We start from the raw sequence: 15,000 nt of genomic DNA on the forward strand, positions 1-15,000 counted from the left end.
TGAGCAGGGAGGGGGGGGAGTGTGACTCCTGTGATGAGAGCTGTGAGCAGGGAGGGGGGGGGGAGTGTGACTCCTGTGATGAGAGCTGTGAGCAGGAAGGGGGGGAGTGTGGCTCCTGTGATGAGAGCTGTGAGCAGGGAGGGGGGAGGAGTGAGAAGGGAGACCTATTCTCCATCGTGGGGGAATCATTTTGGGGTTCAAACCCTGGCTCCTGAACATTTCAACATTAATAATAATAATAATAATAATAATAATAATAGACTTCATTGAGGGGGGGTTCTGAAGCCCAGGCCTGGGTGCAGCAGGGGGCTCGTGTGAGTTGGGACCCTGCTCTGGGCTGCTCGCTCACGGGCTGTCTTGTCTTCAGTGTTGCAGGTGGTGGTGAGGACTTGCACCCCCTCCAGAAGGACGCAGTGTGGCTGTCCAGGAGGACACTACAAGTCAAGAGACAGCCTCTGCAGACCCTGCACACCGTGCCAGCACAGACCTGTCAACAGCAACTGTAGGTACACTGAGGAGGGACTGGGAGGGAGGGAGGCAGTGTGGCTCTAGTGGTTAGAGCTGAGGAGGGACTGAGAGGGAGGGAGGCAGTGTGGCTCTAGTGGAGCTGAGGAGGGACTGGGAGGGAGGGAGGCAGTGTGGCTCTAGTGGAGGCAGTGGTAGAGCTGGGTGCCGGGAGGAGGCAGTGGTAGAGCTGGGTGCTGGGAGGAGGCAGTGGTAGAGCTGGGTGCTGGGAGGAGGCAGTGGTAGAGCTGGGTGCTGGGAGGAGGCAGTGGTAGAGCTGGGTGCCGGGAGGAGGCAGTGGTAGAGCTGGGTGCCGGGAGGAGGCAGTGGTAGAGCTGGGTGCTGGGAGGAGGCTGTGTTGTAAGCTTGCTGTTCTCTCTGTCTGCTGTAGGTTCAGGTGTTGATGACACGGTGTGTGGAGACTGTCTCTCGGGGTTCTATGAAGATGAACAGAAGGTTTGTCAGCCGTATGAGAGGTAGGGGAACTGACTAAGATCTCGTAGCTCTGACTGGCCGTGGGGAAGCATCTCGGTGTTGCACCTGCTTCAGTGCACAGTGCAATGCTGAGATGCTTCCCCCTCATGTATTGACCCTGTGCTGACTGCGTCCTGCTTGTGTTTGTATTCACAGACAGCCTGGGGGCTCACCACTAGGAGCCATCAAAGGTAAGGCACCCCGAGTCTTAGTTCAGCTCCGTACTGACCCCCGTGTGTGTGTGCGTGTCAGTGTGTGTGTGTCAGTGCCTGTCAGTGTGTGTGTGTGTGTCAGTGTCCGTGTCAGTGTGTGTGTGTGTCAGTGTCCGTGTCAGTGTGTGTGTGTCAGTGTCCATGTCAGTGTGTGTGTGTCAGTGTGTGTGTGTGTCAGTGTGTGTGTGCGTGTCAGTGTCCATGTCAGTGTGTGTGTGTCAGTGTGTGTGTGTGTCAGTGTGTGTGTGCGTGTCAGTGTCCGTGTCAGTGTGTGTGCGTGTCAGTGTGTGCGTGCGTGTCAGTGTCCGTGTCAGTGTGTGTGCGTGTCAGTGTCCATGTCAGTGTGTGTGTCAGTGTCCGTGTCAGTGTGTGTGTGTCAGTGTCCATGTCAGTGTGTGTGTGTCAGTGCCTGTCAGTGTGTGTGTGCGTGTCAGTGTCCATGTCAGTGTGTGTGTGCGTGCGTGTCAGTGTCCGTGTCAGTGTGTGTGCGTGTCAGTGTCCATGTCAGTGTGTGTGTGTCAGTGTGTGTTTGCAGTGAAGGGCTGTGGCTCGTTTGTTTCAGGCGGGGTCTCGGTGCGTTTGCAGTGAAGGGCTGTGGCTCGTTTGTTTCAGGCGGGGTCTCTCCTCTCATGTACATGGTTGCCTGCCTCGCTCTGGTGCTGTCTCTGCTGGCCGCCGCGGGCATCCGTTCCTTCAGACACAGGAGGAGGGAGCAGAGCGTCCTGCACACTGGTGAGAGCACAGAGACTGACACTGGTGAGAGCACAGAGACTGACACTGACACTGGTGAGAGCACAGAGACTGACACTGGTGAGAGCACAGAGACTGACACTGACACTGGTGAGAGCACAGAGACTGACACTGGGGAGAGCACAGAGACTGACACTGACACTGGTGAGAGCACAGAGACTGACACTGGTGAGAGCACAGAGACTGACACTGGTGAGAGCACAGAGACTGACACTGACACTGGGGAGAGCACAGAGACTGACACTGACACGGGAGAGCACAGAGACTGACACTGGTGAGAGCACAGAGACTGACACTGACACTGGTGAGAGCACAGAGACTGACACTGACACTGGTGAGAGCACAGAGACTGACACTGGGGAGAGCACAGAGACTGACACTGGGGAGAGCACAGAGACTGACACTGACACTGGGGAGAGCACAGAGACTGACACTGGGGAGAGCACAGAGACTGACACTGACACTGGGGAGAGCACAGAGACTGACACTGGGGAGAGCACAGAGACTGACACTGGGGAGAGCACAGAGACTGACACTGACACTGGTGAGAGCACAGAGACTGACACTGACACTGGTGAGAGCATAGAGACTGACACTGACACTGGGGAGAGCACAGAGACTGACACTGGGGAGAGCACAGAGACTGACACTGGGGAGAGCACAGAGACTGACACTGACACTGGTGAGAGCACAGAGACTGACACTGGTGAGAGCACAGAGACTGACACTGACACTGGTGAGAGCACAGAGACTGACACTGGGGAGAGCACAGAGACTGACACTGGGGAGAGCACAGAGACTGACACTGACACTGGTGAGAGCACAGAGACTGACACTGGGGAGAGCACAGAGACTGACACTGGGGAGAGCACAGAGACTGACACTGGTGAGAGCACAGAGACTGACACTGACACGGGAGAGCACAGACACTGACACTGACACGGGAGAGCACAGAGACTGACACTGACACGGGAGAGCACAGAGACTGACACTGACACTGGTGAGAGCACAGAGACTGACACTGGGGAGAGCACAGAGACTGACACTGACACTGGTGAGAGCATAGAGACTGACACTGGTGAGAGCACAGAGACTGACACTGACACTGGTGAGAGCACAGAGACTGACACTGGGGAGAGCACAGAGACTGACACTGACACGGGAGAGCACAGAGACTGACACACACACACACTCTCACTGTTATAAGCTGTGCTTGTTCAAGCCCTCTCTGTGTGTGTTTGTCTCCTCAGGAGATTCAGCCGACCCCAAGCCAGCCTGCCCCTCCTCCGTAAGTGACACCCCTCCCTGTCTCTCTGTTGATGTGAGCCCCGCTCTGTTGATGTGAACCCCGCTGTGTTGATGTGAACCCCGCTCTGTTGATGTGAACCCCGCTCTGTTGATGTGAGCCCCGCTCTGTTGATGTGAGCCCCGCTCTGTTGATGTGAGCCCCGCTGTGTTGATGTGAGCCCCGCTGTGTTGATGTGAGCCCCGCTGTGTTGATGTGAGCCCCGCTGTGTTGATGTGAACCCCGCTCTGTTGATGTGAACCCCGCTGTGTTGATGTGAACCCCGCTCTGTTGATGTGAGCCCCGCTCTGTTGATGTGAACCCCGCTCTGTTGATGTGAGCCCCGCTGTGTTGATGTGAGCCCCGCTCTGTTGATGTGAGCCCCGCTGTGTTGATGTGAACCCCGCTCTGTTGATGTGAACCCCGCTCTGTTGATGTGAGCCCCGCTCTGTTGATGTGAACCCCGCTGTGTTGATGTGAGCCCCGCTGTGTTGATGTGAACCCCGCTCTGTTGATGTGAACCCCGCTCTGTTGATGTGAACCCCGCTGTGTTGATGTGAGCCCCGCTCTGTTGATGTGAACCCCGCTGTGTTGATGTGAGCCCCGCTCTGTTGATGTGAGCCCCGCTGTGTTGATGTGAACCCCGCTCTGTTGATGTGAACCCCGCTCTGTTGATGTGAGCCCCGCTCTGTTGATGTGAACCCCGCTGTGTTGATGTGAACCCCGCTCTGTTGATGTGAGCCCCGCTCTGTTGATGTGAACCCCGCTCTGTTGATGTGAACCCCGCTCTGTTGATGTGAACCCCGCTCTGTTGATGTGAGCCCCGCTGTGTTGATGTGAACCCCGCTGTGTTGATGTGAGCCCCGCTGTGTTGATGTGAGCCCCGCTCTGTTGATGTGAGCCCCGCTGTGTTGATGTGAGCCCCGCTCTGTTGATGTGAACCCCGCTGTGTTGATGTGAACCCCGCTCTGTTGATGTGAACCCCGCTGTGTTGATGTGAACCCCGCTCTGTTGATGTGAACCCCGCTCTGTTGATGTGAGCCCTGCTCTGTTGATGTGAACCCCGCTCTGTTGATGTGAACCCCGCTCTGTTGATGTGAACCCCGCTCTGTTGATGTGAACCCCGCTCTGTTGATGTGAACCCCGCTCTGTTGATGTGAACCCCGCTCTGTTGATGTGAACCCGCTCTGTTGATGTGAGCCCCGCTCTGTTGATGTGAGCCCCGCTGTGTTGATGTGAACCCCGCTCTGTTGATGTGAACCCCGCTCTGTTGATCTGAACCCCGCTCTGTTGATGTGAACCCCGCTCTGTTCTCAGGGCTGCGAGGGTCTGGTGGTTATCAGCGACGGACCCGCTGAGAGTGAGGCCTGTGTGAATGCCGTTCCCCCCTGTGCTGGCAGCCAGAGCGACCACAGAACCCCCCCCTGCACCCTGCACCCCCCTCCCACTGCAGGTAACACAGGAACCCCCACCTCTCTCTCTCTCTCTGTCTCCCCCTCTGTCTCCCCCTCTCCCCTGCCTCTCTCTCTCTCTCCCCCTCCTCTCTCTCTCTCTCCCCCTCCTCTCTCTCTCTCTCTCTCTCTCTCTAAACCCCCCTGCACTCCCCCCCCCCCCCCCCGTCTCTCTCTGTACTGACGCCTCTCCCCTGTCTCTCTAGCGCCCCCTCTCTGGTGTGGCAGCATGCTGTACTGCATCATTGACGTGGTTCCCGCGCGTCGCTGGAAGGAGTTTGTGCGCACGCTGCCGCTGCCAGACGAGGAGATGGAGCGGGCGGAGCTGGAGGCGGGGCCAGTCCTCCGTGAGCAGCAGTACATGATGCTGAAGCGCTGGACACAGAGACAGGGAGCAGGACTTCACTGTGTCTATAACACACTGCACAGCATGGACCTGCCTGACTGCACAGAGACCCTGAGAGAGAGACTGGGGGAGAGAGACACAGAGTCAGGGAGCAGGACTTCACTGTGTCTATAACACACTGCACAGCATGGACCTGCCTGACTGCACAGAGACCCTGAGAGAGAGACTGGGGGAGAGAGACACAGAGTCAGGGAGCAGGACTTCACTGTGTCTATAACACACTGCACAGCATGGACCTGCCTGACTGCACAGAGACCCTGAGAGAGAGACTGGGGGAGAGAGAGACACAGAGTCAGGGAGCAGGACTTCACTGTGTCTATAACACACTGCACAGCATGGACCTGCCTGACTGCACAGAGACCCTGAGAGAGAGACTGGGGGAGAGAGAGACACAGAGTCAGGGAGCAGGACTTCACTGTGTCTATAACACACTGCACAGCATGGACCTGCCTGACTGCACAGAGACCCTGAGAGAGAGACTGGGGGAGAGAGACACAGAGTCAGGGAGCAGGACTTCACTGTGTCTATAACACACTGCACAGCATGGACCTGCTTGACTGCACAGAGACCCTGAGAGAGAGACTGGGGGAGAGAGACACAGAGTCAGAGCATCAAGTCTGTTTTTAAAGGATGATTTTGTGTGTGTTTCTCACAGGTGGATGCTGGTTTTCTCTGCTGTATATTCAGAGCTCAGCTCTAAAGCTGTCAGTCACAATCATTCTGAAGATGCCTGTGTAATATGCTGGATGACATGTTACTGTATCTTGTATTTTATAAAAATATGATTGAATTGCCTTGTGAGTTTATTTCTCTTGTTCCTGTAAGTGTTTCACACTGAAGTCCAGTGCTGTGTAACACAGACCTAGCTTCGATGTATTTATTTTTGTGATGTTTCAGAATGTTACACAACACTACTTCAGTCTGTCTTCTTTCTTAGCAACAGCTGCTGCATGTGTCCTTTTCTCTACTTATTCTACCCCCTCCTCTCTCCACCCCCTCCTCTCTGTGTGTCTCTGTCCCAGACTGCACTGCAGCAGCTCTGTCCTCGCTGCTCTCCCTGCCTCCACTCTGCGTCCCCGCTACCAGAGAAGTTCAGGGGCGCTGTGTGTCTCACTGCCCCTTCTTCTCTAGCCCCTCTGGGGTGGAAGCAGCTGCTTGAGAGGTTCAGACCCCTGTTCCTCCCTCCTCAGGACCCCCCTGTTTAGACTGCACGTGTACCTGTGCTGCTCAACGCTTCCTGGATGGACCTCACCTGTGCAGCGCGCGAGTGGATCTTCAGCTAGGGCAGTGTTAAATCACTGTAAACAGCATGTGCTGTAGGGTGCAGTACTGTGATAGCAATGTTGTATATACAGTAAATGAGTATACAAATACTACAAAGAAAGTGTAAGGTGTTATTAAGCGAAAATATTTGCAATTTGGTTTGGAGAAGTAAATGCATAGAGGTTTCGGGGGGGAAAACCAGACAGAGAAAGGCAGGCTGGCAGACACAGACAGACACAGACAGACTGACAGCAGACAGACAGACAGACACAGACAGACTGACACAGACAGACACAGACAGACAGACTGACACAGACAGACAGACAGACTGACTGACTGACAGCAGACAGACAGACTGACACAGACAGACACTGACTGACGGACGGACAGACAGGGACGGACAGACAGACAGACGGACGGACGGACAGACAGGGACGGACGGACAGACAGACAGACAGGGACGGACAGACAGACGGACGGACAGACAGACAGACAGACAGACAGACAGACAGACAGACAGACAGACAGACAGGGACGGACAGACGGACGGACGGACGGACGGACAGACAGACAGGGACGGACGGACGGACGGACGGACAGACAGACAGACAGGGACGGACGGACAGACAGACAGACAGGGACGGACGGACAGACAGACAGGGACGGACAGACAGACAGGGACGGACAGACATGGACGGACGGACGGATGGACGGATAGACAGACAGGGACGGACAGACAGGGACGGACGGACAGACAGACAGGGACGGACAGACAGACAGACAGACGGACGGACAGAGACAGACAGACTGACAGACAGACAGACTGACAATGAAGTTAATTAAGTAATAAACATTGTTTGTAAACACTTTATTTCTGTATTTATTTGACAGTTTTATGCAAGGTGAGCGTATGTGTATTTATTTATAAGTACAGCTTTACAGCAGAGGCGCTGGATTGGTCTGTCTTTATTTTACAGACAGACCCTATGAATCGCGCTTATTTGTTGCAATACCACCAAGCTCCCGCTAGATGGTGCTGTTACCCCATCAGTGCTTCACACAGACACAATTCAGGTCAGTTTGCTACAGCGAGACAAAGGCAGAAAGCATCTGAACAGAACAGCAATTGAAACCAATCCTAACACACACGCAGCCTTGACAAGCAGTAACTGCACAGAGACACAAATGTACATCATTTCAATGCTGATTACAAAAAAATATATATGTCTCTATTTACATGTATACAAAACAATGCAAACCAATACAGGAGCTTGTCTTCTATTGAACCCCCTCCTCTCCTCTCCTCTCCTCTTCTTCCTGTGATTGCCTCCATCCTCCAGTCAGACCAGTATCAGCACTCTCACTGCAACGCCAGTTACGAGATGAAAGTCCCTGTGTGCGTGTGTGTGTGTGTGTGTGTGTGCCAGCGGTGAACCCCAGATCACTACACCAGCTCAGTGACTGCTCCCAGTACAGGCACATCACTATAACAATAACATGAACAGGAACGCAGCAGCTCAGAGAACCACAGAACCCAGTCTGTTCAGGACAGGGTGGACTGCAATGGTACTTTGTGTGTGTGCTTGGTCTGCCCCTGGTGGCCTGTCTGTGTATGACAGCTCTCAGAGTGCACTGCACCCCCCACGCTCCTGCACCCCCGTGCGTGCATCCTTGCCTATCTCCTGCTGGGAGGGGGGCAGGCTGGTGTAGCTCTCCTCCTGGGACAGGGGTACCCCCTCCTGGGGGTGCGTGCAGCCCCTGTGAGCGGGGGGAGAAGGGGGCTGGTGGTGACAGCTGATCACAGCCTGGATGTTGACACTGACGTGCGTCCCGCGAGCGGTCACAGCGTCTGTCAGGAAACAAGAGGGGAGACAGCGTGAGGGGGCAGGGCTGCAGAATCACCATTATTACTGACTGATTGATTACTGTGGCAGGCGCCTTTCATCCCAGGAGACTCACACAGGAGTCACAGGGCAGCACAGGGTTGCAATGCAAGCCTCCTATTTAAATCCAGTGTAGTTTACAGTCAGGGTAAAAACAACAGGACTAGAATGGAATACGAAGACGTCTGGATGACAGGGAGTTCTACCTGCAGTGACACGACGGCGCAGGCGTGCAGAGAGGAGCCAGGAACGCGGGGCTGAGGGCAGGCGAGCCCAGAGCAGAGGAGAACGCGAGCACAGAACACGCCACGCACGCAATACACTTATTATATTAACCTCCTGATCAAGAGAAAACTAAACACAGACCAAGGAGTTCAGAACGAGAACATATCTATCTAAACAAACAAAAACAAAATAGATTTTTTTTGTTTTTAAAAAACGAAAGTCAAGAACTATATAAATATATATAAAAATATATATGAATAGAAAAAATAAACTGTGTAAATTCTGTTAAATTTCCAAAATGTTTAAACTTAAAACAGTGAAATTTACACTGAAGACGCTGAGAGATACTTCTAGTGGAAACGTTTGCCATTGAATTTACACTTCCTGGATAGCGTGTCACTGGTTTAGTGGTTAATGGTTCTGGACGGCGTGTCACTGGTTTAGTGGTTAATGGTTCTGGACGGCATGTCACTGGTTTAGTGGTTAATGGTTCTGGATGGCGTGTCACTGGTTTAGTGGTTAATGGTTCTGGATGGCGTGTCACTGGTTTAGTGGTTAATGGTTCTGGATGGTGTGTCACTGGTTTAGTGGTTAATGGTTCTGGACGGTGTGTCACTGGTTTAGTGGTTAATGGTTCTGGACGGTGTGTCACTGGTTTAGTGGTTAATGGTTCTGGACGGTGTGTCACTGGTTTAGTGGTTAATGGTTCTGGACGGTGTGTCACTGGTTTAGTGGTTAATGGTTCTGGACGGTGTGTCACTGGTTTAGTGGTTAATGGTTCTGGATGGTGTGTCACTGGTTTAGTGGTTAATGGTTCTGGATGGTGTGTCACTGGTTTAGTGGTTAATGGTTCTGGATGGTGTGTCACTGGTTTAGTGGTTAATGGTTCTGGATGGTGTGTCACTGGTTTAGTGGTTAATGGTTCTGGATGGTGTGTCACTGGTTTAGTGGTTAATGGTTCTGGATGGTGTGTCACTGGTTTAGTGGTTAATGGTTCTGGATGGTGTGTCACTGGTTTAGTGGTTAATGGTTCTGGATGGTGTGTCACTGGTTTAGTGGTTAATGGTTCTGGATGGTGTGTCACTGGTTTAGTGGTTAATGGTTCTGGACGGCGTGTCACTGGTTTAGTGGTTAATGGTTCTGGATGGCGTGTCACTGGTTTAGTGGTTAATGGTTCTGGATGGCGTGTCACTGGTTTAGTGGTTAATGGTTCTGGATGGTGTGTCACTGGTTTAGTGGTTAATGGTTCTGGATGGCGTGTCACTGGATTTACTGGTTCTGTCTCCTCACCTGATCCCTCTGCACTGTCCGAGCAGCACAATCCCGGGCCCGCCCCCCTAGGCCCCGCCCCTCGGCTCTGATTGGCCTCCCCATTGCAGGAGGAAGAGGAAGTGAGGGAGGGGTTGCTGGAGTCCTCGTCTCCCAGAAGGCACTGCTCTTCCTGTGCGGGGGGGCTGGGGGCGTGGCCGAAGGAGGAGCCTCGCTGGTGCCTGTCGGGGGGGCACTCGGTAACCTAGCAACGACACGGAAACAAACCAGAAACCAGCATTAGAGCATTTTACAGCAGGGGGGTGAAACACCCAGGACTGCAGCTCACGGAGGTTCACTCTGCTCACCTTGCTGGCTTCAGCATCAGCGATCCTCGGAGGCTTCACTGCGAAGAGACAACGAAACAGCAAGTCTAAATGAATAAAGCCGGGACACAGAGACCAGCAGGACGGACAGCGTCCTCCAATCACAAGAAGAACAGCTTGATCTTTATATAGCGCCTTTCACAGTGCACCCCCGTCACACAGCGCTTCACAGAGGCAGGCTGTGAACTGTGCATTATATGCAGAGTCACTTCCAATAGCACGTTGATTTAACATCTCATCCGCAGGACGGAGCACAAGGAGGTGAAGCGACTCGCTCAGGGTCACACAGGGAGGCAGTCAGGGGCAGGGGTGGGATCTGAACCCGTGACCTTCTGGTGACAAGCCCTGGACTTTAACCACTGGACCGCACAGCCTGCTCATAATCATTAATCTAACGAGGGGGGGGGGGGGAGAGAGAGAGAGAGAGAGAGAGAGGGAGGGAGGGAGAGAGAGGAGGGGGAGAGAAGAGAGGGAGGAGGGAGGGAGGAAGGACAGAGAGAGAGTGGGAGAGAAAGAGGAGTGGGAGAGAGAGGAGGGAGAGAGAAAGAGGAGGGGAGGAGGAATAGATAGAGAAAGGAGTGAGGAGGGGGAGAGAGGGAGGAGGGAGGAGGGAGGGAGGAAGAGGAGGGGAGGAGGGAGCGAGGAGGAATAGATAGAGGGGAAGGAGAGAGAGAGAGGGAGAGAAAGAGGAGGGAGAGGGAGGGGGTAGAGGAGAGGGAGGAGGAATAGAGAGGAAGGAGAGTGAGAGGAGGGGGAGAGAGAGGAGGGAGAGAGAGAGAGGGGGGAGAGAGGAGGGGGAGACACAGCGTTTGGACAGATGGAGTTACCTGCTCTTCTCATCTGGACACACTTTGCAGCCAGAACCCCGATAATGAGAAGGAACCCCGCTATCCCGCCTGCAATACCATCTGCAAAGAGAGGGGGCGCCAGAGTCAGTGCAGTAACACACACTGTGGGCAAGACGCAGGAGAGGTGATCGCATTGAGGAGCCATTGCAAATAAACAATATTAGAAAAGTGATTAGAAATCACACAGCCACTGTGAGCCTCTGAGCACACCACAGTGCAGGTCTGACTGCCATCAACACTGCGCTGTTTACTGGGGCGATGGGGACAGCTGAACCTCTCCTGGATTAAGACACGGTGTCTTCTCAGAGTCTCCGATGTCGAGCTGTCATAAATGAGAGATCTCGTTATGAGAAGCACACAGCGTGTTAACGAGCAGAGATCTCGTTATGAGAAGCACACAGCGTGTTAACGAGCAGAGATCTCGTTATGAGAAGCACACAGCGTGTTAACGAGCAGAGATCTCGTTATGAGAAGCACACAGCGTGTTAACAAGCAGAGATCTCGTTATGAGAAGCACACAGCGTGTTAACGAGCAGAGATCTCCTTATGAGAAGCACACAGCGTGTTAACGAGCAGAGATCTCCTTATGAGAAGCACACAGTGTGTTAACGAGCAGAGATCTCCTTATGAGAAGCACACAGTGTGTTAATGAGCAGAGATCTCGTTATGAGAAGCACACAGCGTGTTAACGAGCAGAGATCTCCTTATGAGAAGCACACAGCGTGTTAACGAGCAGAGATCTCCTTATGAGAAGCACACAGCGTGTTAATGAGTGTGAATGAGAGACAGCAGCAGCTGCACTTACACATGAGTCCCTGCTCCCTGCCCCCTCCCTCGTTCCTGGATCTCAGCTCTCCAACGAAGGCTGTAGAGGATGTTTCTCTGCCCAGGCTTGGGGGGGGAGTGTGGGGAGGCTCAGTGCTGCCCCCTCCTGGGGGGGTGACTGGGACTGCATCCCCACATACTGTGTCCGACGAGCTGGTACCCTGAGACAGGACAGGGCGCCCCTGAGCTGAGCAGCTAGAGGGGACGAGAGAGAGAGAAAGAGAGAACATAAACAACAGAGAACAGAATCAGAGGGAACAGAAATCAGAGAACAGACTCCCCAGAGAGAGAACACAGACTCCCCAGAGAGAGAACACAGACTCCCCAGAGAGAGAACACAGACTCCCCAGAGAGAGAACACAGACTCCCCAGAGAGAGAACACAGACTCCCCAGAGAGAGAACAGACTCCCCAGAGAGAGAACACAGACTCCCCAGAGAGAGAACACAGACTCCCCAGAGAGAGAACACAGACTCCCCAGAGAGAGAACACAGACTCCCCAGAGAGAGAACACAGACTCCCCAGAGAGAGAACACAGACTCCCCAGAGAGAGAACACAGACTCCCCAGAGAGAGAACACAGACTCCCCAGAGAGAGAACACAGACTCCCCAGAGAGAGAACACAGACTCCCCAGAGAGAGACCACAGACTCCCCAGAGAGAGAACACAGACTCCCCAGAGAGAGAACACAGACTCCCCAGAGAGAGAACACAGACTCCCCAGAGAGAGAACACAGACTCCCCAGAGAGAGACCACAGACTCCCCAGAGAGAGAACACAGACTCCCCAGAGAGAGAACACAGACTCCCCAGAGAGAGAACACAGACTCCCCAGAGAGAGAACACAGACTCCCCAGAGAGAGAACACAGACTCCCGTTTGAAAACCTCTCTATAAAGTGGCATTCGTTTCATGAATAGCTGTAGTTTGAGACATGAATGGTTCTATTAATCACAAAGGCACTTTTAGTAGCATTGTATTGTACTGTACTCTTGGTATATGATTAATCCTGACTACCTGTACTTGGTGGGTTTTATTACTGTGAAGCATCCTGGGATGTCTGCATGAACAGAGCCAGAAAAATCAAAAGGATTATTAAAAGATAAATGAGAAAAGGATCAAGAGAGGCCTCGACCCACCAGGGGGTCCAAACCACAGCCTCACACTCACTCGGTGTGCCACTGGCAGGGTGCAGAGCTGGGCTGGGAGGAGAAGGACCCGGGTTCACAGGGAGAGCACACCGTGTCGTGGTCCGCAGATTCTGAAACGAGAGAGGAGGGGTTACTGGGAGGGGACTGGGTTACTGGGAAAGGGATTTCATTCTCTGGCAGGAAGCCCCAGGCTGGAGTTTGGCTGTACCTGGTCTGGAGGCTCCGAAGCCTGGCTCACACCAGGTGCGGTTCTGGCACACTTCACAGGAGTGGATGGTGGCTCTCATCACACAGTACATCCCCTCGACGCAGTCACAGAGACGCGGGTTCGAGAGGCTGCAGGGTCTGCTCTCCACCATGCCATCCTCTGAGAGGAGAGAGAGAGAGTGAGAGAGAGCGAGAGAGAGAGATAGAGAGAGAGAGCGAGAGAGAGAGGGTGGAGAGAGAGGGGGTGGAGAGAGAGAGAGGGGGTGGAGAGAGAGAGAGAGAGAGAGAGAGACAGAGAGAGAGAGAGAGAGAGAGAGGGGGAGAGAGGGTGGAAGAGAGAGAGAGGGGGGGGCAGAGGTTACACACAGCATGCTGGATCTGCATTACAACATTCTTTTAATGGCTGTGCCTCCCCTCCCTGCACGCTCCGGGGCATCTGAAGCACCGGGGGCTGTGCCTCCCCTCCCTGCACGCTCCGGGGCATCTGACCGGGGGCTGTGCCTCCCCTCCCTGCACGCTCCGGGGCATCTGAAGCACCGGGGGCTGTGCCTCCCCCCCTGCACGCTCCGGGGCATCTGACCGGGGGCTGTACCTCCCCTCCCTGCACGCTCCGGGGCATCTGACCGAGGGCTGTACCTACCCTCCCTGCACGCTCCGGGGCATCTGACCGGGGGCTGTACCTACCCTCCCTGCACGCTCCGGGGCATCTGACCGGGGGCTGTACCTACCCTCGCTGCACGATCCGGGGCATCTGAAGCACTGGGGGTAGTAGTTCCAGATGCTGGTGTACCTCCCCTCCCTGCATGGCTTGCACTGCGTGTCTGAGGCTGTGGAGCACTCCTTCTCCAGGTGAGTACCTGAGAAACAACACTGACATCAAACACTGCGACATCAAACACGGCGACATCAAACACGGCGACATCAAACACGGCGACATCAAACACGGCGACATCAAACACGGCGACATCAAACACTGCGACATCAAACACTGCGACATCAAACACTGTGACATTAAACTGCATTTCTTGTAGTATTTGTAAAGTCAGCTCTCCTGAGTGATGTGTTTATTTGTGATGTTTCTTGTAGTATTTGTAAAGTCAGCTCTCCTGAGTGATGTGTTTATTTGTGATGTTTCTTGTAGTATTTGTAAAGTCAGCTCTCCTGAGTGCTGTGTTTATTTGTGGTGTTTCTTGTAGTATTTGTAAAGTCAGCTCTCCTGAGTGATGTGTTTATTTGTGATGTTTCTTGTAGTATTTGTAAAGTCAGCTCTCCTGAGTGATGTGTTTATTTGTAATGTTTCTTGTAGTATTTGTAAAGTCAGCTCTCCTGAGTGATGTGTTTATTTGGATGGTGTTTCTTGTAGTATTTGTAAAGTCAGCTCTCCTGAGTGATGTGTTTATTTGTAATGTTTCTTGTAGTATTTGTAAAGTCAGCTCTCCTGAGTGATGTGTTTATTTGTAATGTTTCTTGTAGTATTTGTAAAGTCAGCTCTCCTGAGTGATGTGTTTATTTGTAATGTTTCTTGTAGTATTTGTAAAGTCAGCTCTCCTGAGTGATGTGTTTATTTGGATGGTGTTTCTTGTAGTATTTGTAAAGTCAGCTCTCCTGAGTGATGTGTTTATTTGTAATGTTTCTTGTAGTATTTGTAAAGTCAGCTCTCCTGAGTGATGTGTTTATTTGTAATGTTTCTTGTAGTATTTGTAAAGTCAGCTCTCCTGAGTGATGTGTTTATTTGTGATGTTTCTTGTAGTATTTGTAAAGTCAGCTCTCCTGAGTGATGTGTTTATTTGTAATGTTTCTTGTAGTATTTGTAAAGTCAGCTCTCCTGAGTGATGTGTTTATTTGTAATGTTTCTTGTAGTATTTGTAAAGTCAGCTCTCCTGAGT

At 52.9% G+C, this 15,000-nt stretch overlaps 2 protein-coding genes across 5 annotated transcripts in view; one reads left to right on the top strand and one right to left on the bottom strand.

Moving 5' to 3' along the window:
• LOC131730008 (tumor necrosis factor receptor superfamily member 25-like) overlaps nucleotides 1-5,872 on the top strand; it is a 10,611-nt gene extending 4,739 nt beyond the window's left edge. For 2 of the 4 annotated variants that reach the window (XM_059020267.1, XM_059020268.1), the window contains exons 4-10: nucleotides 368-502; nucleotides 896-980; nucleotides 1,135-1,169; nucleotides 1,803-1,946; nucleotides 3,191-3,228; nucleotides 4,543-4,678; nucleotides 4,883-5,872. In XM_059020267.1, coding sequence (XP_058876250.1) covers nucleotides 368-502; nucleotides 896-980; nucleotides 1,135-1,169; nucleotides 1,803-1,946; nucleotides 3,191-3,228; nucleotides 4,543-4,678; nucleotides 4,883-5,196 — 887 coding nt within the window. In that variant the 3' untranslated portion in view covers nucleotides 5,197-5,872. The remainder of the gene's footprint in view (nucleotides 1-367; nucleotides 503-895; nucleotides 981-1,134; nucleotides 1,170-1,802; nucleotides 1,947-3,190; nucleotides 3,229-4,542; nucleotides 4,679-4,882) is intronic. The other 2 variants (XM_059020265.1, XM_059020266.1) reach the window with 2 other exon arrangements.
• Nucleotides 5,873-7,184: 1,312 nt separating this feature from the next.
• tnfrsf1b (tumor necrosis factor receptor superfamily, member 1B) overlaps nucleotides 7,185-15,000 on the bottom strand; it is an 18,521-nt gene continuing 10,705 nt past the window's right edge. The window contains exons 3-10 of the mRNA XM_059020269.1: nucleotides 13,843-13,971; nucleotides 13,116-13,274; nucleotides 12,927-13,017; nucleotides 11,741-11,955; nucleotides 10,915-10,995; nucleotides 10,070-10,107; nucleotides 9,744-9,966; nucleotides 7,185-8,194 (exon numbers count right to left, since the gene is read on the bottom strand). Of these exons, the coding sequence (XP_058876252.1) occupies nucleotides 7,968-8,194; nucleotides 9,744-9,966; nucleotides 10,070-10,107; nucleotides 10,915-10,995; nucleotides 11,741-11,955; nucleotides 12,927-13,017; nucleotides 13,116-13,274; nucleotides 13,843-13,971 (1,163 nt within the window). The 3' untranslated portion in view covers nucleotides 7,185-7,967. The remainder of the gene's footprint in view (nucleotides 8,195-9,743; nucleotides 9,967-10,069; nucleotides 10,108-10,914; nucleotides 10,996-11,740; nucleotides 11,956-12,926; nucleotides 13,018-13,115; nucleotides 13,275-13,842; nucleotides 13,972-15,000) is intronic.

The sequence above is a fragment of the Acipenser ruthenus genome, unplaced genomic scaffold (genome assembly GCF_902713425.1).
Source record: "Acipenser ruthenus unplaced genomic scaffold, fAciRut3.2 maternal haplotype, whole genome shotgun sequence".
Taxonomy (NCBI): Eukaryota; Metazoa; Chordata; class Actinopteri; order Acipenseriformes; family Acipenseridae; genus Acipenser; species Acipenser ruthenus.